Below are 25,023 nucleotides of genomic sequence, written 5' to 3'. Positions count from 1 at the left end.
TGGTCAAAGAACAGCTGTAAACCATGGCTAATGACATCGATTTAGTGTTCATTTACGATGATGTGTTCAAGTAACTTAGCGCAAACGGCGTTATTGCTTAGTCAGATATATTGTCCGTGAAATGAGTATCAATGGAGTTCCCCTCGCCTGCCGATTTTACTATAAAGACGCCACGAGGAAGTTCTTCCTCGAGCGCTGCTTCCTCGTCAATGACAGAGAGGATGTATTCGCTCGATTCATTTTTGCAAGAACGCTCAAATTTGTCAGACGAAGAAGACTTTGACCTAGACAGTAGTGGAACGCGATCCCCATTCACCGATTCACCTAGTCATAGAAAGTATTTATTTCCCCAAAAAGAATTTGTAGACGAACTCCGTCCTGAAGAGATTAGATGGTTCTACAAGAATGAGGGTGAAAAGAGATGGAGGGCATTTATTGGGTACGACTCGCTGAGAATCGAGTGTCGCTACAGAGCGCTTGCTTGTGATTCTGATGGTGATATTGATGTTAATGAGAGAATCCTTGTGAGAGGAGGGCTGTATGATGTTGAAGTTGAGAACAAGAAATGCCATCCGATTTACTGGACAGGTATGCATACTTCAAAACAATTAACCTGTTGTGTATTATTTATGGCATGGTTAAAATCTTGATAACATGCTTTTGTGATAGTTAAGTTTGTAATCAGGAACATTTTGGGGGATTATATGGATAATGCATTAAATGGGATATATAAGCATGCCTTATAAGTCATAAGAGCTCACTAATGATCTGTTTGTTAGAGCATGCGCCTGATAAATTGTCATGGCTCTGACTTGCCTTGCTATGGCTGATGTTGCTTACTCTCGCACAATGGGTTTTAGCTAAAACAAGGGGGCACGGGTGGCCCAGTCGTCTAAGGCGCCGCAATTCGCGTCCCTTGGGCACGCCAGAAATCTATGATTGTGGGTTCGAATCCCTGTTCTCCCCAATTATGTTTCTAGGTTTGTCAGGACCATACCCGTGCTATTGGGTTTCACCGAAGTGGTAAACGTCTGAGACCTGCATCACTTCGGGCTTTTCTCCCACAAAAAGCTGACACGCTGTGATATAACTGGAATAAGGTTAAAAGCGGCATTAAACCCAACTCACTCACTAAAGCTAAAATGGCACCTCAGCAAAACTGCACCTGGCGAAAACGGCTCCTATTGCCTTATTTATGAAAACGGCACCTTATTTTTTTTTTTACATTGGTAAAATAAATGAAATTTAACTTACATGGTCACTTGCAAACACCAATAATTGTGAAATATTAAAACAAGCTTACATTAGAAATTAGCCTCTACTCATCTTACAATGTAAATACATCAAATAACATGTAAATAAATCATATATACTACTACATAAATCATTCTTAACGTTATTAAAAATAGAGGTGCCGTTTTGCTGAGGTGCCAATTTAGCCTGCACCCCGCACAACACAACATGCTGTCATATATCTGGAATATTGCTGAGTGCAGCATTAAACAGCAAACAACATAACATTCACTCACTTTTTGAAGACAGGTACCTCCGCTACCTTAAATCAAAGTAAATGTCCTGCACAGTGCAGAAGCAGTATAACTAGGGTACAAAAGGATAAATTGTGCTTCATCCCATTGGTGAATCGAAATATGCCCTGACAGGCATCGATGTAACCCTTGGCTTGTGACCAGTTAGTATTACGAAGAGTTGGCTGAAACGTAAAGTAGATGGTCTGTCTGGCTGATCAAAATGTCTCCCCTTCTCTGTGTATGTTTAGTTTTTTTCAATTGTGTACTGCATGTAAAAATTGTGAATCATCTAATTTCGATGAGAAAAGGTTCAGGAGATGATGTTGGATTGGTTTACTCAAAGAAAGATATATGTTGATCATTTTGGGAGAATGACAACTAATAAATTGCTGCAAAATGATGCAAATGGAAGCCAAGATATAATCTCAGAGTGCAGGAAAAAGGTTTTTAGAGGTGTGGAGTTATAAAGTTTCGGATCCCTGCTAAGTGGCTATGTGACCTAGGGTTTCTACCACTTTGCGGCCTTCATCATTTGGTTGTGGACCAGTCAGTTTGGAGAAGTGTCACTGGCTTTTAAGAGGAGCTAGCCCTGATGGCTACATTCAAATTTGTTGTTAAATCTACCCATAGATTCAGCACAATGATACTCAGATTAAGAATGGGTGATAACAATGTGTCTCCTGGCATGCTACATTGCAAGGGTCTTTTTCTCAGGATGTCATCAACACTGGATTGTGTCTGGTCCAGGCTCGGCATTTTGCACAGGATGTTATGATACAGCTGTAACATTGATCAACAACTTGCTTAGCTCAAACGCTTCCTCCCCCCAAAATGATAAGAATGATGCTAATAACATGGGTTGAATTAACTGCTGGTCCTTTGGTCTGTGGCCATCAGAAATGTCAGAGGGCAGGCATTTATTTATGTTGATTACAGTTACAGGGCGTCAATGTAGACTGTTTACACATACATCATGTATTTAAAGTTTATTGTTATACTAATTAATTGTCATATCTAGTATTCCACAGATTACCATAATTAACAAACATCAAGTGTGATTATTTGATTTGTTGACAATTAAATGTTGCACAAATCCACCCATGAAGATCTGGGTTAGAATTGGTCTTAAGCAACCCACACTTGTCATATAAGGCGACTGACTGGATCGGATGGTCAGTTTCACTGACGACTTGGTTGATGCATATCATGCCAATGCATTATTTGATGCTCACAATGATGTCAATCAGTGAATTGTTTACAGACTGCTCTCATATAGCTGTAATATTGCTGAGTACAGCATTAAACAAACACACACACTTTGCAATGACATTGATTCTTCTTGTTAGGTGACGTTTCTGAAATCATGAGGGGAACCTGGTACTATGATGTCTCCTGGCAGCCTATGGATGATGTCAATCGCTGAATTGTTTACAGACTGCTATCATATAGCTGTAATATTGCAGAGTACAGCATTAAACAAACACACACACTTTGCACAACTCCCAATGACATTGATTCTTCTTGTCAGGTGATGTTTCTGAAATCATGAGGGGAACCTGGTACTATGATGGCTCCTGGCAGCCTATGGAGGAGGTGTATGCACTGCAGATAGAGACTGAGCACATGGCCAACTTTGCCAACCGGAGGTTGGACGAGGTACCCGCTGTGCCACCAAAGGGACCGAGACCAGGTGACATGGCTGTACAGTGCTTTTTCTGGGGACAGTTGTCGTTGAGGCATTTTCATGATTTTTATCTTTTATAAGGACATTCTTCTATATCATTACCAAATTTGAAAAAATAATCTTTTTGACATTTTGGATGACAATCGGTCAACTGCCCAGAAACTGAACCAGTTTGAAATCTTTATGTTTCCCATTCAGGGACATTTAGTATGTTTAGCAACCTGTTGGCTCTCATTGCCCAAGACCCAGATTCCCATATAATGAAGTATGGCGCCTATTTTCTTTGACCTCCATCTGATCATGCTCAAATATTTTGATAAACAGCATTACACCATAGTCACCATGCTTACTCACATATTCTTTGAGAGTTAACTATCTCAAGTTATTGTCCCCATGGTGACATGGGTTAGAATTGTGTCAACATAACCCAATTGTGTCAACGTAACCCAATTGTGTGGAATATTGCTCCTGATATCAACCTCTGGTTTGCCTGGCTCATGCTCAATCACTAGAGACGTTAAATATGGTACTTGTTGTTACCCTGCCTGGTGCTCAGCATTAAGGGGCTAAAGCAAGAACTTGTTGGCTTGTAGTCAGTATACTGTGTTTTGAGTGGGGTTTTCATATTAAAACTATGGCATGGTACCTCAGTTCTTATCCAGACTAATGCTGATTTTGTAGTGCTAGCCCACTGACTGAGTTAATTGATGAGTTTACTTTTACGGATGCAACATTAAATTTTGACTCCTTAATTAACTCACTCAGTGGGCTAGCACTATAAAATCAGCATTAGTCCGGACTAGTACAAGCAGCCACATACACACACGTGCATGCACGTTGCTATATAAGTGGAATAATCTTGAATGCGACATTAAACCAATTCACCTCACCTCACCCATGAGTAGACACCCATGAGATGGCTGTAATTTTGCTGAATGTGGCAAAAAATATCATGAACAGCTGATAATTGTATTTCTTGGAAACTTCTTAGCATGTCTAGCTGTGTATTAGGCATTTAAAACATGAAGAAAGTTTCCTGACTGAATATATATACATATACTACTCAAAAGAAGTTAATGAACACCATGGCATGACTATGGCAATATGAAAGAATCAGGTGTTCTTTAACTTCTTTTGAATAGTACACTCACTGTAATACATGATATAAGTCACTGACTAGTGAAATGTTTCACCTAGAAGTTAATCTTTATTAGTGTTGTATCTCCACCTAGCATTATGCTCGCTTGTTGACGACTCCGATTGACTCAAACTCAACAAACACTTTGTATCAATCAAAACGGTCTTACTACATCGCCATAGTACAACTCACGCCTCAAAGGCTATCGCACTCATACATCATCAACTTACCAAGTTTTTAATACTTACTCTAGAATGAATGATATCTCGCGACAAATCCATGGATGTCGCCATGTTAGGTCATGTGACCGCTCTAGCTCCTTACATCAATACCAACTCCATGCATCGCATGCAGCTTACCACATATAACGTTAGCATGATTGGTAATCATGTTGAGAAGCAAAGTAGATCAAATGCACAATTATGATTCATGAATTGAAACGAAATTTAAAGATGCTTAGCTCAGGATGATTTATTCAGTTTGACATCAGCATTGTACTTCCAAAGTTCAATGATTATTTTTTCAATTTCGATCTGTGGTACAATGACATGATTGATGATGAAAGATATCTTCAAAATTTCCTTCCCTTTTTTGTCATTCCACTGTTTTTCACTTTTTCATGTCCTTTCAGTTATTCATAATTTGAAGTTCCAAGACTTTCACGTGGACTGGAATGCTCCGAATGAGATCTATCTGTTCAGTGAATCTGCTTCCTCCAAACTCATGAGACAAGTAACCAAGTCTCTTGGCTGGCAAAAATGTAAGCATTGTTTTCACCTGTTGAAAGAGTAAGTATGTACAGTAGAACAGGGATATAACGAATTTCAAGGGACCAGAAAAATCAGTTCGTTATATCTGTTGTTTGTTATATACGTTTTCCGCCATCTTGGATAAAACAAAACACAAGACACGTAATTGCAGCATTGACTTGTATGAGCAGTGATCACTTCATAGCTTTTAATTGATAACATTGCATAACATTAGTTTAAGTTGAACAAGGTTGATCCGTCACAGCTGATTGTGTTGATTCGCCACGATTGTGTTGATTCGCCACGATTGTGTTGATTCACCGCTGATTGCATACAGCCAGTTGTTAGTGACACTTAACACTGAGTGAGATTTCTTAGTTCGCTATACACATCAATAATTAGTGGTAGATGGGCTTGTCGGTGATCAGATATCAGTTTGCTGTATCTGTTAGTTCGCTGTAGAGAGTTCGTTGTATACGTAAATTTTATATGATAGTATATGGGAGATAAATCGGGGATTGTTTAACAGTTCGTTGTATCTGTTTGTTCGCTATATCCCACCACATTAAGCTGACACGCCGTGATATAACTGGAATACTGTTTAAAGCGGCGTTAAAACCCAACTCACTCACTCACTCTAAATGCCATTCAAAGACTTTATTGATTTCTTAGTTGTTAGATTTTTTAACTTATCCCCAACAACAGAAGAGTGACATATGTGCTAGCTGGATGCTGAGGGCAGACTGTATTTGGGCGGGCGGTTTCAACTTTGTTCAGGAACAAGTTTTTCTCAAGGGATGACATTACCAGTCATGTTTTTGCAGGAAATAGAAGGGAATGTAAAATGTAATGGGGCATAAGTGATAAATAATTTAGAATATATTAGACATTAATAATTTGAAGGAACTGCCTTATTGTAACACACATTCTATTTTGATCAGCCTGCTAAGCTACAGCTAGACTATTAAATGTCCACATTCTTTTCTTTCAGCTGGAAGCCAGTTGCATAGAGGCTACCGTTACGAAGCCATGATGGAGGACAAGCCGCCAGATATAGCTCACCTGGTCTTCGTTGTACACGGCATTGGACAGAAGATGGAAACTGGTGCTATTGTCAAATGCTGCAAAGAGTGAGAATGTTTTTCACAATCTCAAAAACTAGTGTCTGTGCAGTTGATAGCGACAACACTATCATATCCTAATTGGTTAACAGCTGTATATAACATGTACGATGTATACAACTTTTTTATCATGTTTTTGACACGTTTAGTGCCAAGCAAGGTGTACTGGTCAAGATGTTTATCACACAATCTGCCATGTCCACACATTTCTGCCCCATTTGATTGGAACATAACCACAGGTGTATAATGAGATTAGCATTGTCTCTTCCATGTTCCATGGCCTAGGCATTAAACAACATTCATTCATATCATGGCCTATGTTTTTTGAAATCTAAATATAGAAATATTTCTTTCACACACTTGCTTATATTTAGATGTTTTATGATCACAAAGTATTGTAATTGTATACAGGTCTGTGAATTAATAATCAGTTCCCATCTGAGATTATGAGGAAACTATATTGTGCTTTGCTGTGATAGGACTCAGGTGAAAAATTGCTGGAATATAAAATCATACTCACTCACTCAACCACTCAATCAACCACTCACTCTCTATCACTCACTCACTTCATGTGAGGGGCGGTCGGGTAGCCTAGTGGTTAAAGCGTTCGCTCGTCACGCCAAAGACCCGGGTTCGATTCCCGACATGGGAACAATGTGTTAAGCCCATTTCTGGTGTCCCCCGCCGTGATATTGCTGGAATATTGCGAAAGTGGCGTAATAAAACCATACTCACTCACTCACCCACTTCATGTGATGTCATGTTCCAGTGCCTATATTTTCGTTCTTTACTGCTGTCACCTCTCTCTCTCTCTCGGCCATGTTTTCAGTACTTCAGGGATTTATTTAGGATTGCAAACTAAGTGCCCTTGCCAGGCAAATTGGGGGGAAATCATTATGGTGTTCAAAATTTGGATTTTTACAAAATTCATATCTTCTGAAACTGTGTTTTAATATTGCATTCTATACAATGACATGAAAGTAAGTTAAAAAGCATCTACATCACTGGTTCTTTTGACAATAAACAAGTCCTCTCTTCAAAGCCATATCCATGATAACATCATTGAATATTATGAGTTGGAAAATGTTTATTTCCAATTTGGGATTTTTACTGACATTTGTTGCAGACTTGGCCAAATATCGGCCTCTGATCAAGTCTAGATGTATCACAGTCCTGTCAATGATATGTAACATGGTCTATTAATGATTAGCATGTATTGCACAGTTATACAGTTATAAGATGTGTTTTTGATAGTATTTTATAACCAACTGATTTCAGACACCTCACATGTCCACCTATCACATGGTTTTGTTCACTTCATGACTTGGGTGTAGCATGCATCCCTATTTTTCAAAATCTTGCATCTTTATTGCACATCTGGTCAACATAAGGAATATATTTTCCTTGATATTTTTCAAAATGTTTTCTTTCGATATAATTATTCTGTCTAGTAGACCCTTCTGGTTAGTTGATAACATACACCATTTCTATTTGTCTTTCATCACCAGTTTGAGGGAGAGAGTGGTTCACCTAAAGCAAAAATACTTCCCTGATTTTGATCAACATAACAAGAGGTCAGAGTTTCTGCCAGTGGAATGGAGATCTTCACTTAAGCTGGATGGAGGTAACACTAAACTCAGAACAGAAGAACTTATCTACATCTGCATTATCATACTTAAACATGATAAATTTACTTATAATTAATGTTACATGCGTAAAGTCTGTTTATTAGGTACATGTAACTAATAAATAGCCTGAGATATGATCATGATGATGGAAGTATGTTGCAGATGAATAATTGAGCATCTGAGAATAACAGGCTTCAATGTTAATAATGACATACTCTTGAAAAAGTAATTTTCCATATTTGTCCAATATATATGTGGATAATCTTACCAGGGTAATAATGTAAGTCTTTGAGAATGCTTAAGTGGTTGATTTTGTTGCATTATTATTATTATTATTATTTGTTTTAAGGTCCAAAGAATTGCAATGAAAAAAAAACAAAACAACAAAACAGTGCCATTGGCGATTTGTATTATTTAATAGGGACTGCTGTGAAAAGTAATGGATATTTTTGTTCGTACTTCAGACACAGTTGAGTCAATTACACCACACAAGATGAGGGGAATGAGAAATATATTGAACAGCAGTGCCATGGATATTCTTTATTATACAAGCCCCCTATACAGGTCCGAGGTAAGACAGTCCACATTATACAAGTCCCTATCCTGGTCCAAGGTAAGACAATCCACATTACACAAGTCCCTATCCTGGTCCAAGGTAAGACAATCCACATTACACAAGTCCCTATCCTGGTCCAAGGTAAGACAATCCACATTAGACAATCCACATTACACAAGTCCCAATCCTGGCCCAAGGTAAGACAATCCACATTACACAAGTCCCTATCCTGGTCCAAAGTAAGACAATCCACATTACACAAGTCCCTATCCTGGTCCAAGGTAAGACAATCCACATTACACAAGTCCCTATCCTGGTCCAAAGTAAGACAATCCACATTACACAAGTCCCTATCCTGGTCCAAGGTAAGACAATCCACATTACACAAGTCCCTATCCTGGTCCAAAGTAAGACAATCCACATTACACAAGTCCCTATCCTGGTCCAAGGTAAGACATTATAGAAGCCTCCAAAGATAGGTTGTGCATCTATAACCTCAAATTACAGACCCATTACTTCAACTGGTGAGCACTTTTAATATAGACATGGTAGGGTGCAGATTAGTCTTGTTTACAGTTCTTCTACAAAGGTTGATTGATAAGTTCTAAGCTTCCCATGGAAGAAAACGTTTTGTTGTGGACACTACATGATGTCATAGAGGTATATCCACAAATTGTTTTACAGCACAATAAACAGGTTCTGTGACCTTTGGAAAATGGATCAACTTGTGGAACTCGCTGTGATTAAGTTCTTGCAGATCGTTGTTTCAATCAGGATTGGAGTAATGAATTCTAAATATTAACTTCGGCGGTGATGTGTCCGTCTCCATTCCTCGCAAACTCTTTGGTGGATGCCTACCGACACTGACTGTAAATGAAGTGCTATTATAAATATATTAGCTTCCTCAGTGATATGTCTGTCAAATTGGCTGTTTATTGTGATTTGATAATCTCTGATTCACCTATCAAAATCACTCTTCCTGAAGCAAGGGAGTTAACTGATGTAAAAGTCCAGTTTCCACCCTTGCCGAACTAGGCTGGAAAATCGGGGCTCGACAGTAGTGCGACCAGTGGCTATTACGAGTTATGCCTCTTCTATGCCCCTCTTATTGACCATTTAGATTCCACCTCTCATATCACTTGCATTTGCTTCAAACAAAATGGAACCGCCTCCGTGGTCTAGTGGTAGAGCGGAAGGTCCGGGGTTCGATTCCCGGACGCGTCATACCAAAAGACGTTAAAAGATGGTACTTGTTATTACCCTGTCTGGCGCTCGGCATTAAGGGGCTAAAACAAGGACTGGTCGGCTCGGAGTCATTATACTGTGTCTGAGTGGGGTATTCATGTTAAACTGCGGCATGGTATCTCAGTGGGCTAGTACTGTAAATCGGCATCAATCCGGACTAGTACAAGCAGACACACACACACGTGCATGCACGTCGCTATATAAGTGCAATAATCTTGGACGCGACGTTAAAACCCAATTTCACCTCACCTCAAACAAAATGGTGGCGCCCAGTCAGTACAATCTGACTGAAGATCGAGACATTTTGTAATATAACGAGTCTTACCTCGCGAAGTGCATCAAATCTCGTCACCACCTTCGTCAAAAACATGAAAAGATTTGGAAAATATGTGTCATCGCCAGTTGACGGTACACTTTTGCAAATCCTGCAGTCAACCGAAAATCTGCACGTTGAAATCCATGTTGCTTAAGAACCGGATGTTGATTTCGTCATGCGATTTTGATTGGACAATACAAAGACTTCTCAGTCCAGCCAAATTATAACTCCATAATTGCAGCCTATTTCGGCAAGGGAGGAAACTGGACTTTTACAGTCAGTTAACTCCCTTGCCTCGGGAAGATGATCAAAGTCAAGTATATTCCAAATTCATGGTAGAATTCAGCTTTCATCCAATCTAGTCACAAATCGTTGCCAGAACCTTCATAGTTACCATAGTTACAGTGTTTAGCATCATGTCTCCATCATTGTCTGTTGCAGATTACACATAGCCTTCAGCATGAGATGAACCGTCTCTATGCTTTGTTCTGTTCGCGACACCCCTACTTCGAAGTGAATGGAGGGAAGGTGTCTGTGGTGGCACACTCACTTGGTGAGTAAACAGCACAGCAGAGGCTGTGCACTTACTGAAGCACTGGTACTTTAAGTAAGGGCTGGTAGCTTTCAGTATTTGCTGGTAGCTTTTACTAGGGGCTGGTAGCTTTCAGTATTTGAAGGTAGCTTTCTAATTACATGAATAAGATTTTTATATTTGCTGCAGACTTGGGCTCAAATATTGTCCTCTGAATTAGGCTAGATAAATCCTGCAGTTTGAAAAGCTACGAAATTAATTTGGTCTGTCCTTTCTTGAAGCTCTTTGTTTAGTCTCTAAAGATATGATGATATAAGTTATGACATATTTCCACTTGGCCGTGTAGACATGATATGACTGTTTCTGGGACCGCCTCCGTGGTCTAGTGGTAGGCAACCGTCCAGAGAGCGGAAGGTCCGGGGTTCGATCTCCGGCTGCGTCATACAAAAAGACGTTAAAAGATGGTACTTGTTGTTACTTGTTATTCAGTATTCTGTGTGTCTGAATAGGGTATTCATGTTAAACTGCGGTATGGTATCTCAGTGGGCTAGCACTATAAAATCAGAATCAGTCTAGACTAGTACAAGCGTGTGCGCGCACGCATGCATGAAATGTGCGTGCTGCACGCACACATGTGCATGCCTTTCACTACATAAGAGCAATAATTTTGGCGCGACCTTGAACCCCACCCCACCCCACCCCACCCCACCCCACCCCACCCCACCCCACCCCACCTCACCTCACCTCACCTCACCTCACCTCACCTCACCTCACCTCACCTCACCTCACTGTTTCTGGGTGCATCTGTGTTGTACAACATCAGACCAGGTGTCTCTACCTGGAAGGATCTTGTTCTATAAGGTAACTGTCAGCAGATCAGTAACATGTGGTCAGCGGACATTACAGAGTTCTCACGCACCGTTGAGTTTGACACAAGGCGGTTTGATAACTATAAAGAAACAAATGTGGTGTCTAACCAGTAGAAGTGAAACTAAGTTGGCATCACAAACATTGTATTCCCAATCTACAATCTGCTCAGCATTTATCTGGTGTCTTGTGTTGAAACAATACATCTCTGCAACAGTGCATCCTGAGTTTTCATGCAATGATAGGATACATAATTCATTTTTTAATGTATCGATACAAGGTGATACACTTCCTAAAATGAATTACTTACAACTCGTTAATGACCCAGAAATTTTGTTGGTCATATATTGTAAAATGAATTCTAAATAGCGTTTCAAGATAATTTCTAAAACGAACCGCTACGAATATGTGTCTACAGCTAGCTTTTCTTTTTGAACTTTTGAACTGAAATAGTTATAGTCAAGAAGTTTCCATACTATTTGATGTAAATATGCATATCACGATATGTATTGTATTGTGACGTACATATTTATCGTGACCTTCCTGTATGGTTTCATCCCTACTGCACTCTAATGGATTGTGACAGGCACCTGCTGTAAACAGGACAGCTAAGGCAGGATATGAGATTAATGGAGTTTCACTTTCTGTGATTTTCATCAGAGTAATTAGTGATGGTGGGGTTTTCAGCTTCTAACAGCACTGTCACTCATGCACAATATTGCTTGTTTCAGGGTGTGTGATAACCTATGACATCATCACCGGCTGGAATCCCATGAAGCTGTATGATGAATTCGTCACATCTGTCATTGTGAGTATCTAACAACTAGCAACTGGTTGATCCCGAGGCAAGTGTGTCCACTAGCCTATAGCAAAGCCTAGTTTCTACTCTTGCCACATCAAGACCCCTTTTCTTGGCTCGACCCTGGCTCCACCCCGCGCATATCACAAGTTGTGCCGCTTGTATTGAAAACAAGATATCCAGTCAGATCGCTGTTCTTATGTTCCTCTGATAAATTATAAATTATGGTACCAAAACATCAAAATTCAGTTCACCATATTCACATAGATGGTCTTAAGGTAAAAGGGTTGCCTTAGTTATCTAAGGTGCCACAATTCGCTGTGCAGAGTTATGGCCCTTGGGCATGCCAGAAACAAGCTCCTCACAGCAATAGCCCATTCATGGAGCTCTCTACACTATCGCTGCCACCATTCAAAAGTCCCCACTGTGATAGGTGGCTACAACCATGCATGGAGTTGAACTCACAGCCGACTGACCGTTATGTTTACAAACAAGTGACGACTGCCATGACGCCGAATACTCTTACCCCTGCTAAATTCTTTTCTTTATTTGTTAATTTGAATTTCTGTTTCATTACAACTATCATGTAATTGACACAGTAAGAATGCAAGGGGGAAGTTGGTTGATTTTCCGTTCGTCTTTAATCTCGAACCAATCCGATCAAAGAAACAAAAAGGTAAATTCATCTGGGAAATATGGTCAGTCGTAAACCTTTTCAAAATTAACTGTGATGGCATTCCCAAAGACAAAAACAAAAGTAAAAACGTCACAAAATTTGGGGTTAAAGGGCAAATTTCAAGATTCTTGTAATTGCTGCGCCCACACTGGTAGCAGCCATGTTACCAAGAGTGTAACAAAGGTGTCACACGCTGGTAAGGAGCTTGTGCCCAAAACATATGATCGTGGGGTCTTATCCGGGTTAGCCCAGACTGTGTTTCTAGGTTTGGCAGCACCATACCCATGCTCATGGGTTTTACCCAAGTGATTAACATCTGAGGCCTGCAACACTTCAGGCTCCCACCCACTATAAGCGGAGACACCATATGACTGGAATACTGTTCAAAGCGGTGTTAAACCCTACTCACTCACTCACTCACTTAAGTAATAATTGAAGGACTTCTTGCTATGATTTTGACTGGTAGTGATACCGTGCATCTGGTTGCTAGCCAATGTTTAGAATACCCACCCGACCATCCGAAGTGTTTTTGTCACTGGACAGTCAACTTTTAAGTCATGTACTTCGAATGGATTGGCTGATTTTAATTGCTTGATATATTATTAATGATATGACTCTTCTCCTACTTTTAGCTGACATACTTTGGAATACTGTTGAAAGCAGCATTAAATCCATTACATATGATATGAACTTATAAAATGATTTGAACTTGTGATGATGTGAACATTATGAATTATGAATTATTTGAACATGTTGAATTAGGAATGATGTGAACATAATGAATCATGAATGTTGTGAACATAATGAATTATGGATTATTTGAACATATTGAATTAGGGATGATGTGAACATTATGAACCAATGAGTATACCCCCATTAGTAATTCTGATCGGTAGTTTTGTATCTTTGCTGTTCAGTCCAGTGTAAAACTATTTTTGTCTGGACAATTTTTAACTGGCCTGGCAATTTATTAAGACTTGCCAGTCCAGCTGTCTGCCGGGAATTTACCTGAACCAAGGCTTTGTTTTGGAATGACCTCAAATCTTCATCTCTTACATCCAAGAATTCAGGAGAGTCAGTCAACGCCTAACCAAAACATTTGACAAATAAATTGGTTAGGTCCCCAGACCTGGAGACTATGTTATCACAGGATTATGTTTCTGCCCCTCAGCATGAAGAAAGTGAGAATGCAGAGGGCTCCAACAAGTTGCAGGAGGAGTTGGAGCAAGCAAGGAAACGGTCTGATTCTCTTCCTACATGTTCTATAATACATGTCTCATTTGTGACTTGTTTGTGCTTTTTTACTCCACAAAAGATATTGTTATCATTTGGCATGACATTTTAAGATGCATTGTAAAATTGTAAAAAAAAATATTTCTGCTTCCTCCTTCCATGCACTGACTGGAAGCCCCAGTCATCTAATGCTCAGCAATTTGCTCTGCAGAGAAGCCCAAATTAGCCTGATTTGTATTGGTTTGTCAGGACCATTCCCATGGGTTGCATCATATTGTTAAACCTATTAGACCTGCATCACATTGCCTTTCCTCAGACTGTGAACTCACATGCCATGGTAACATGTAACAGTTAGGAGGCACACTTGCTTCATTTTTGCAAGAGAAAATTGCCTCCCTTCACAGTGCCAGGATCTGACAAATTAGTTTGAATCCCAGATTTGCCATGAATATGAATATGACCTTCAGTTTGTCAGCATCATACCTGTGATCATTGGTATACAGAGGCATGGCTTGTTGTTCACAATGTCAATCACTGGATTGTCTCATCCAGATTTGATTATTATATATTATATATACCTGTGAATATTGATGAGTGTGGTGTTTTACAACAAACAAACAGAACTATTAAACCTAAATTACTTTCATTTCTAGTTTCGTTGCTATGACAATTCTATTTTGACACTGTGTTTAAACGCCAGAAAAAAATCATTTTTCAGGGTTAATGAACTTGAAGCATCGCTCAAAAGTGTTCATGAAAAACAAGTGAAAGCAAAACAACCTCTCCAGTTCAAAGTAAGTCATAATCCTGATTCCATTCCCGACATGGGTGCAATGTGTGAAATCATATTCTGGTGTCCCCCTTGTGATATTGCTGGAATATTGCCAAAAGCGGTGTAAAATCAAACTCACTCACTCACTCACTCACTCACTCACTCACTCACTCACTCACTCACTCACTCACTCACTCACTCACTCACTCACTCACTCACTCATGATTATCTGTGTCCAATTATACCAAGCGAAAGTCACAAACAGGCAGGGAACTATTGTGTATTTACCTGCCGCACATTGACTACTGCCATTGCTGTAACAATGAAAGCTACACGTTCCATGGTTAGTTGACTAACAGGCACAGGGGTGCAGCATTACATGGTTTGTGGATGCATCAGATGACACACTCTGTCTCGTCCCATCAAGATCAAGGGTTAGAATTAGTCAGTAACCAATGCTTGTTTGCAAGAGGCAACTAACAGGATCAGGTGGTCAGGTTCAGTGAATTGTTTGATGCATGTCATTGTGTGCAAATTGTTGAACAAAGCTCATGATGTCAATTATTGGATTGTCTGGACAAGACTTGATTATCCACGGACCACTATCACATGGCCAGAATGTTGCTGAATCTGGCTTTACACAACAAAGAAACTAACAAACAAATACAATATGTCCACAGCTCATCTTAAAACATGAACATATGGGCTTTGCTCTCCAGTACTGGGGACACAGATGGCCTAGTTGTCCACGTATGATTCCTCGATTTGCTGGTCGAGACACCGAGACTGAGTGATCGAAACACCTATGATCGATGGTTTGAATCCCAGATTTGCCCTCATCATGTTTCATACCCGTGTTCGTGGGTTTAAACTTGATCACTTACGGCTTTCCACCCACATCAAGCTGACGCCATGATATAACATGACTGAAATACTCTCCAATGCGGATTTAAACCAAACTAAATCACTCATCATGGTCATACATGTATTTGTAACCCGTGAAGATTTGGGGAGGATAGGTCTTCAGCAACCCATATGCTTGCCGTGAGAGGTGACTATGCTTGCCGTAATAGGCAACTAACGGGATTGGTTGATGCATCTCATCATATCCCAATTGTGTGGATCAATGCCCATGATGTCAATCACAAGATTGTCTGGTCCAGACTGCTGTCATATAGCTGGAATATTGCTGAGTGCAGGGTTAAACAACAAGCAAACAAACATGTATTTGTCAGGGGTTTTTTTTCATCCTCCTTTACTCTACTACATTACTCAAGATTGCTGACCTGGCAAAAGTGCAATCCACAAAGATTTTCAATATAAACATTATAAAGTAAACTTTTAAGAACATTTCACCATTGTATATTTAATTCTGGATAATCCATTTGTTGTAAACATCGACTACAAGCAATTCTCAATATTATTATACTTTCTAAATACTGGATACTTTCCTTCATATCGTATATGTTTGGCAGTTCATTGGTTTCATGTAGAGTAACTCATGTCTGTCATCTGCAGCTGGAAAATCTGTTCTGTCTGGGCTCTCCACTAGCTGTGTTCCTCGCTCTCAGAGGGATCCGACCCCAGAGCAAGGGCACACACGACCACATCCTCCCCACGTCTATCTGTAAAAGGCTCTTCAACATCTACCATCCATCAGACCCTGTGGTATGTATATTGTGTATCAGACCCTGTGGTTTGTATATCAGACTCTGCGGTATGTATGTTGTGTATCAGATCCTGTTGAGTGTATATCAGACTCTGTGGTATGTATATTGTATATCAAGACTCGGTGGTATGTATATTGTGTATCCGACCCTGTGGTGTGTATATCAGACATTGTGGTATGTATATTGTGTATCATACCCTGTGGTGTGTATATCAGACCCTGTGGGATGTATAATGTGTATCAGACCCTGTTGAGTGTATATCAGACCCTGTGGTATATATATTGTATATCAGGCCCTGTGGTATATATAATGTATATCAGACCCTGTAGTGTGTGTATATCAGACCCTGTGGTATATATATATTGTATATCAGGCCCTGTGGAATAAGTATCAGACCCTGTGGTGTGTATATGGTATGTCATACCCTATGATGTGTATATTAGACCCTGTGGTGTGTACATCATACCCTGTAGTGTGTGTATATCAGCCCAGGTGTTATGTATATTTTGTATCAGACCCTGTGGCATGTATATTGTATATCAGACCCTGTGGTGTCTGTATCAAAACCTTGTGGTGTTTATATCAGCCCATGTGTTGTGTTTATTGTGTATCAGTGTGTATATCAGACTAGGTGGTGTGTGTATCAAACCCAGTGGTGTTTATATCAGCCCATGTGTTGTGTTTATTGTGTATCAGTGTGTATATCAGACTATGTGGTGTGTGTATCAAACCCTGTGGTGTTTATATCAGCCCATGTGCTGTGTTTATTGTGTATCAGTGTGTATATCAGACTATGTGGTGTGTGTATCAAACCCTGTGGTGTTTATATCAGCCCATGTGCTGTGTTTATTGTGTATCAGTGTGTATATCAGACTATGTGGTGTGTGTATCAAACCCTGTGGTGTTTATATCAGCCCATGTGTTGTGTTTATTGTGTATCAGTGTGTATATCAGACTATGTGGTGTGTGTATCAAACCCTGTGGTGTTTATATCAGCCCATGTGTTGTGTTTATTGTGTATCAGTGTGTATATCAGACTATGTGGTGTGTGTATCAAACCCTGTGGTGTTTATATCAGCCCATGTGTTGTGTTTATTGTGTATCAGTGTGTATATCAGACTATGTGGTGTGTGTATCAAACCCTGTGGTGTTTATATCAGCCCATGTGCTGTGTTTATTGTGTATCAGTGTGTATATCAGACTATGTAGTGTGTGTATCAAACCCTGTGGTGTTTATATCAGCCCATGTGTTGTGTTTATTGTGTATCAGTGTGTATATCAGACTATGTGGTGTGTGTATCAAACCCTGTGGTGTTTATATCAGCCCATGTGTTGTGTTTATTGTGTATCAGTGTGTATATCAGACTCTGTGGTTATTGATTTGATTTGATTTTTTCTGATGTTGTTAACTACTGCCACACCCAGGATCAATTTTAAAGACCTAAGTTATATTGTTGGCTGCTGCATTAAACAACAACATACCCTCATTATGTAATTTGAAACAGAATGCATTCCCATTGGTTTTCAAAAATATATGTACAGTCAGTTTTTAAAATTCCTTCCTGCCAGACAGGCCGAGACAGATTATTTTGCTGACAGACAGTCAGTTTTGAAAAGTTGCACTCCCGATGATTCCAGTTTCAGTGTGACAGGTATTTTAACTGTAAAGGATAAACTCATTATTGATGAATAAAATTTCAATCCAATAGTTTATTGTTGTTTTCTGAGAGCTAACATTAAACAGTACTATTCTTATGTTTACCCTTTGTTACTTTTGTTCGTCAGTCTAGAGCATTCTGGAATGGCAACATTCTATCTGTTCTGATAACTTTGCAAAGTTGAGAGTCCAGTTGTCTGACTGAAATTTGGGGGAATTTTATACACTGGTATAGTATTATTATCCTTCCATTTGATTTCAGGCCTACAGACTGGAGCCTCTGTGTCTTAAGCATTACGCTACCATCACTCCCCTCCTGATCCACTTCTACGACAGCTCCAAGAAGACAGCCTATGTGAAGATGAAGAGGAAAGCATATGCTGCGTTTAAGAGTTCGTCCGAGGAGTCGGATCATAAGGGTGGCAAGATGGATGACAGCACAGAGGGAAGTGGAGCTGAGGAGCAGGACAGTCCGGTTCAAACCAGGAAGTCCGGGTCTGGCAAAGGACAGAAGTTCTCTCTGTGTAAGCTCAACAATTCAGGATTTTCACTTGGTCATAACTCTTTCTTTAACAGCAGTATATGCCCCCTACCGCATCAATTGGTTGATGATGTGATTGAAGTGTGATTAGCACAGATAACACATATCACTAATGCAGACATTTTCATTCCCCATGTTATCATTCCATGAAGTAATCACATTCCATGTTACAGTCGGCTGTCTTTACTGTTATCATCCCTGCAGTTATCACATTCTATGGTAAAGTAGGCTGTCTTTACTGTTATCATCCCTGCAGTTGTCACGTTACATGTTAGGGTCGGCTGTCTTTACTGTTATCATCCCTGCAGTTATCACGTTACATGTTAAAGTCAGCTGTCTTTACTGTTATCATCCCTGCTCTTATCACGTTACATGTTAAAGTCGGCTGTCTTTACTGTTATCATCCCTGCTCTTATCACGTTACATGTTAAAGTCAGCTGTCTTTACTGTTATCATCCCTGCTCTTATCACATTCCATGTTGTTGTGTAGCCAAATGGCTGACAGATTTTCGAGGCAACAAAAAGGGCGAAGACTCACTGGCAGCAGAACTGAAGATGCTGCAGAAGATGGACAGTGATGCCGAGAAGTTCCAGGTGAAAATGTACATGGACCCTAAAGACATTGACAAGACAGGTCAGTATTCTCTAACTGTTGTCACTTCAGCTGTGTACAGTACTTCAAGAATCATTCTAATTTCTGTGTGTTACTTTGATAACTTTTCAGTAATTAGATAAAAAAATGTGTATATATATATATATATACCCGTCGGTTAATTCCTAAACATTTTGGACATGCAGCTACTTTCCTATGATGAAGCAATGGCAAATTCTTCATGTTTTATTGGAGGGATGTTTATTTTGTGGGGAAACGTGAAATTATGAAAGATTTTATGAATTTTATGATTTGATTTTATGATTCTCAGCTGCACCACTTCATATTGGCGATTGATTGACTTAAGATATGTTGTGGAAACACACCAAATACAAAACATTAAGAGTTGCATTTGAAAACAAAAATATCCCATCAGACATTGTTAACCTGTTTAAGGACATCATTTTTACTTGTTTGTTTTTTCACATCATCATTCATCTAACCAGAATAATTAAAAACATACTTTGAATAATAGTCTTTTACCAAAATCAGAAAACCTTTTTCACTGTTACAGCTCTCCTCCCACCTTGAGCATTTTTCACAAAGCCTTGAATTGAAACCAAGATCAGTTGTCATGATTACAGTGAATTCTCATCAACTTCAGGTCCTGGGGACCATAAGACCTAATAACAGAAAATATGTGCAGAAAACATCATCCTTGTGTCTTTTGATCACTGTTTACATCAATACATCTCCATCGATGAGTGTTGATATATTTGTTATGATGTTTGACATGAGTGTAAGATCATCAAATTGTAGATCACACCATAAATCACACAATTTGTTTCAGATATATCTGACTAGACAAATGGCAATACAACATTTCATGATTTCTTTACAAGTTTTGAAAGAACATTCTTCTTTATCAATGATTTGTTTTCAAAAGAATCTTAATGACATTTTTTTAAACAGTCAGTCAATTTTTTAATTTGAATTAATCTGAAGCCGTGGAATTGTATGAACATGATCAAAGTATCATGGAATCTGCACATTGTTGATGCACATTATAACATATCAGATGTTCTGTAGTGGAAAAATCATGAGAAACAGATTTGAATGATTTCTCTGACTGAAACCATGTTATGGTTGATGTATAATTTCTTCATAATTTTGCATAATGACCTCAAGTGGCATGAGTTTTTCTAAATGGTCCGTGAATTCCTGCTCAGAATTCACAACAAGAACAAGAGCATGATGTCATCAAAATGGTTTAAAAAATAAGATTGGTCAAACAGGGCTACACTGTTGACCGCTTTGTTCATTGTTTTCACTACATTATAGGCGGGTTCGTAAGATGGCTTAAAATGTACCAGATTGGTGAGTTTATCAAACAAATTAGCTGTGGGTTTAATATTTGGTGCTCATCTTTACAATAAACTATGAAAACCCCTTTTTCTGTCTCTATGGTATCCTGAGTGAGTGAGTGAGTGAGTATGGTTTTACGCCGCTTTTAGTAATATTCCAGCAATATCACAGCAGGGGACACCAGAAATGCTATGGTATCCTGACCTGTGGACAAACAGTCTTTCAGTTAGATTTTATTTAAATTAAACCCCACTCGTTCTGTTCAGTTTGGTTTATTCATCTTTATTAAACTTTGTCATGGGTTTTATCCAGGTTTTATGAATATTGCTATCCTTGTTATAGTATACTACTCAAAAGAAGTTAAGGAATGCTCATTCAGGTGTTCTTTAACTTCTTTTGAGTAGTATATAATCAACATTTCAAGTATGCATTAACACTATATAAGGCCAGTGTAAATTATACACAGATATCATGCCTGCCTGGCCCCAGTAAGACCTCCTCCACCACTTATTTGTAATTTGGTCGTAGAGACTGGACTCATTTTGAGTGTATGCCTGCCAGTTGATTAATTGGATTAATCATGGCCACACTTTGAAAGAATTGAAAACTAATGTTCATGATATACCCTCCCTTTTCAGGAAAGATTAGATATAATCCAATAATTCACACTGGCCATGGGTTGAAATAATGAAACAGTTGGTTCACTGATGGCATTTGAAAGATTTGTGCCAGCCAACATAAAACAGAAAAAGAATTTTGGCACTGAGAGGCTTGTTGAAGACCCACTAAGGCCTGGGTCCACTGTGGATAAACCTATCATATGCTTATCAGCTTGTTGGGTCATGACAAGTTTTGTCAAGATGGTTTTGTTACAAATTCAAATATTGAGATCTTCAAGTTTGGGGTCCAGTAATTATCTAATTTGGACAATTACTTCTTGACCATGATTTAGTCATGGGCCATTTTTTCACCCATCTTCCGGCAAATGTTGGGATTTGCTTCTTCTTGCCACTTCCTTAATCAAATAATGGAGGAGGTAGGGGTTCTACTTTTCTACCCTCCCTTTGCCAATTATGTTTCACGTATTAGTGCTAATGATGAAACTTTGTTCTAGTGAAAGAGTTCATAATGTTTCATGTTGGACTCAGGGGATAAACATTACTTATTTCTACAAAAAAAATTTATTTAAACTTAACCATGTTAAAGTAACTCTATCATGAATATTGTTAGCCATAAATGTTGTAATATATGGTGGATTGTTTAATGTTTTACATGTTCAGATCATGCTTTTTCCCCACTATGTGTATATTGATGAATGTTGTTTATATAGTCAGTTAACTTATGTTAATGTATACCTGGTTGCTATCCTCAGAGTTGGAGTATCGCCTTGACTACCAGCTGAGGGAGAGGAGTCTGGAGAACAGCTACATGTCCGTGCTCACCTCACACTTCTGTTACTGGACAAACAAGGACATTGCTTACTTCATGCTCACGCATCTCCACCCAGAGCTACAGGAGCCATAGCCATTCTGCCACATCTACTCAGCAATCAGAGAACATTTCCTCCTGCCATGTCGTGGAATATCTACTAAACACAGCTCCAGGAGGCATAGTACACTTCTTTCTGGGACATCTGAACACAACTCCAGCAAGCATAGAAGACTTCTTTTTGGGACATCTGAAGTTAGCTCCAGGAACCATAGAACACTATATCCTGGAACATCTACTAAACACAGCTCAAGGAGGCATAGAACACAGAATCCTGGAATATTTAAACATGGCTCAAGGAGGCATAGAACACTGAATCCTGAAACATTTAAACATGGCTCCAGGAGGCCTAGTACACTTAATGCTGGAACATCGACTAAACATAGCTCCAGTAGGCATAGAACACTATATTCTGGAACATCAAAACACAGCTCCAGTTGGCAGAGGGCATTTTATGCTGGAACATCAAAACAAACCTACAGAAAACACAGACTATTTGATCCTGGGACATCAGCACCAAGAGCTGCAAGAGCCAAGTAACAATATCATCTTTGAACCATATAATTAGAAACAAGACATGTAAGCTGATTTAGTCATCCCGTTCCTACATCCAGAAATGGGTAATTTTAGGCAGCCTAATATATCTCCTTCCAGAACTGAAGATGTGTTCAACAGCTTCATCCATGAACATTTATACCCAGAGCTACAAGACTCACACAATCATTTTTCTTTCACCTTGCTATGCTAAAATCTACAGGGTAAACACCTGCACCCAGAAATCCGACAGTGACACCAATCATCTACCAAATCTCTACACTAAGAGTTGCAGGATTACATGACGAGTAGACACCGCTTCCAGAGCTACAGGAGATTGGCAGATCCCGTCATCCTAGAACATCTGCAAAAAATGCTATAGTATACTAGCAACACCTAAAAATATCAAGTATCTCTTGAACAATTACAGATGGCTGCTTTTACAATGAAACTGTTGGCATACTACACTGGTTCTCTCAGTATATATACAAGCGCCTCTGTCAAATTCTCTCTTCTTGGTAATCTAATAAGAAACAAAGATAGATGGACCTTGAATAATGTAAAATTTAATGGCAAAGAGGACAAAGGAGATATTTATGTTGACATTCTCATCCAACCTTCATAGTCAAAACAATTTTGATCATTAGAACTTCAACTGGGCCATGACATAAAAATAATAGAATACACTCCCTTCTTTCCTTTCGTGTCATCCAATCTCAATCTTTATGTATCTACAAAAGAGTGAGGGAGATGTTAGACCATGTAGACAGTCCGTGTTCCATAACATCGCTGGTCTACACAAGCTCAGGGGAGACAACTGCCAACAGTACAGATCCTCGTCCTACACGACAACAGCTGCCTTAATCTGAATCCAAATGTAGACAGCTCAGACATAATCTACATACAGTCATAATCCTGTATTTTTGTGACTACTTAGTGTGTGAATGATGGTGCTATTGACCATGCTGCTGATCCATGTTACTGTACAGAATGCTGCTCAGTATGTTGTCAGGGCAAGAAGGTTATAAGAAAACATTTGAAGAAAACGGTGCTCTTTGTGTTCAAGAGTTCCACAATGAAGGACCAGAGATAGTTTGTACCAGTATGTGAAATAGCATGTGCTCTTTGGTCTGATTAATGCTGGGTCTCCATGTAATTAACTTGTATGTAAATAGACTGACTTGCTTGCTATAATTCTCAATCCGAGTGACACATATTCTGTTGAAATGATAATGAGAACATTAACTCTTTTATCCAACTGATCAATCCTTACAAAAAATGGGTGATCTGTTCGATCAGTGTCAAGATGGGGAATGGGTGACCTTGTGGTCTAAAGCTGTCAAATTATGGAGTAGTGTCCCTTAGCCTGCCAGGATCTCTTCTTGATGTGGATGAAAATCACAGAAATTACCCCGATAATGAGCAGCAATATACCCGTTTTCGTAGGTTACTCCCACCCTAAACTATACTTCCCTATCCCTGCCCAACCTATACTTCCCTATCCCTGCCCAACCTATACTTTCCCATCCCTGTCCAACCTATTCTTGCCCATCCCTGCCCAACCTATACTTCCCCATCCCACCCCAACCTATACTTCCCCATCCCACCCCAACCTATACTTCCGCATCCCCGCCCAACCTATACTTCTCCATCCCACCCCAACCTATACTTCCCCATCCCACCCCAACCTATACTTCCCCATCCCACCCCAACCTATACTTCCCCATCCCACCCCAACCTATACTTCCGCATCCCCGCCCAACCTATACTTCCCCATCCCACCCCAACCTATACTTCCCCATCCCACCCCAACCTATACTTCCCCATCCCACCCCAACCTATACTTCCCCATCCCACCCCAACCTATACCCCACCCCAACCTATACTTCCCCATCCCACCCCAACCTATACTTCCCCATCCCACCCCAACCTATACTTCCCCATCCCCGCCCAACCTATACTTCCCCATCCCACCCCAACCTATACTTCCCCATCCCACCCCAACCTATACTTCCCCATCCCACCCCAACCTATACTTCCCCATCCCACCCCAACCTATACTTCCCCATCCCACCCCAACCTATACTTCCCCATCCCCGCCCAACCTATACTTCCCCATCCCCGCCCAACCTATACTTCCCCATCCCACCCCAACCTATACTTCCCCATCCCACCCCAACCTATACTTCCCCATCCCCGCCCAACCTATACTTCCCCATCCCACCCCAACCTATACTTCCGCATCCCCGCCCAACCTATACTTCCCCATCCCACCCCAACCTATACTTCCCCATCCCACCCCAACCTATACTTCCCCATCCCACCCCAACC

At 39.9% G+C, this 25,023-nt stretch overlaps 1 protein-coding gene across 1 annotated transcript; it reads left to right on the top strand.

The window, feature by feature from the left end:
- On the top strand, nucleotides 1-24,275 carry LOC139442559 (phospholipase DDHD1-like). The gene is made up of 14 exons (XM_071223383.1): nucleotides 1-588; nucleotides 3,058-3,219; nucleotides 4,983-5,111; nucleotides 6,092-6,230; nucleotides 7,730-7,845; nucleotides 8,314-8,420; nucleotides 10,408-10,519; nucleotides 12,097-12,173; nucleotides 14,012-14,079; nucleotides 14,792-14,867; nucleotides 16,364-16,513; nucleotides 18,435-18,696; nucleotides 19,204-19,347; nucleotides 22,043-24,275. The coding sequence occupies exons 1-14, from the start codon at nucleotides 132-134 to the stop codon at nucleotides 22,192-22,194; spliced, it is 2,151 nt and encodes a 716-aa protein (XP_071079484.1). The 5' UTR covers nucleotides 1-131; the 3' UTR covers nucleotides 22,195-24,275.
- Nucleotides 24,276-25,023: the final 748 nt, after the last annotated feature.

This window comes from Haliotis cracherodii, unplaced genomic scaffold, assembly GCF_022045235.1.
Source record: "Haliotis cracherodii isolate W230 unplaced genomic scaffold, xgHalCrac1.p SCAF_5, whole genome shotgun sequence".
In the NCBI taxonomy this organism is placed as follows: domain Eukaryota; kingdom Metazoa; phylum Mollusca; class Gastropoda; order Lepetellida; family Haliotidae; genus Haliotis; species Haliotis cracherodii.
This window is presented reverse-complemented; position numbering and strand designations above follow the sequence as displayed.

What these genes read in the sequence shown, in the direction of transcription:
- LOC139442559 (XM_071223383.1), top strand. Translation starts at nt 132, where the DNA reads ATGGAGTTCCCCTCGCCTGCCGATTTTACTATAAAGACGCCACGAGGA. An exon ending in TTCACTTAAGCTGGATGGAG is followed by an intron (nt 7,846 to 8,313) that starts GTAACACTAAAC and finishes TTCGTACTTCAG; the next exon opens with ACACAGTTGAGTCAATTACA. An exon ending in AGGACAGAAGTTCTCTCTGT is followed by an intron (nt 18,697 to 19,203) that starts GTAAGCTCAACA and finishes GTTGTTGTGTAG; the next exon opens with CCAAATGGCTGACAGATTTT.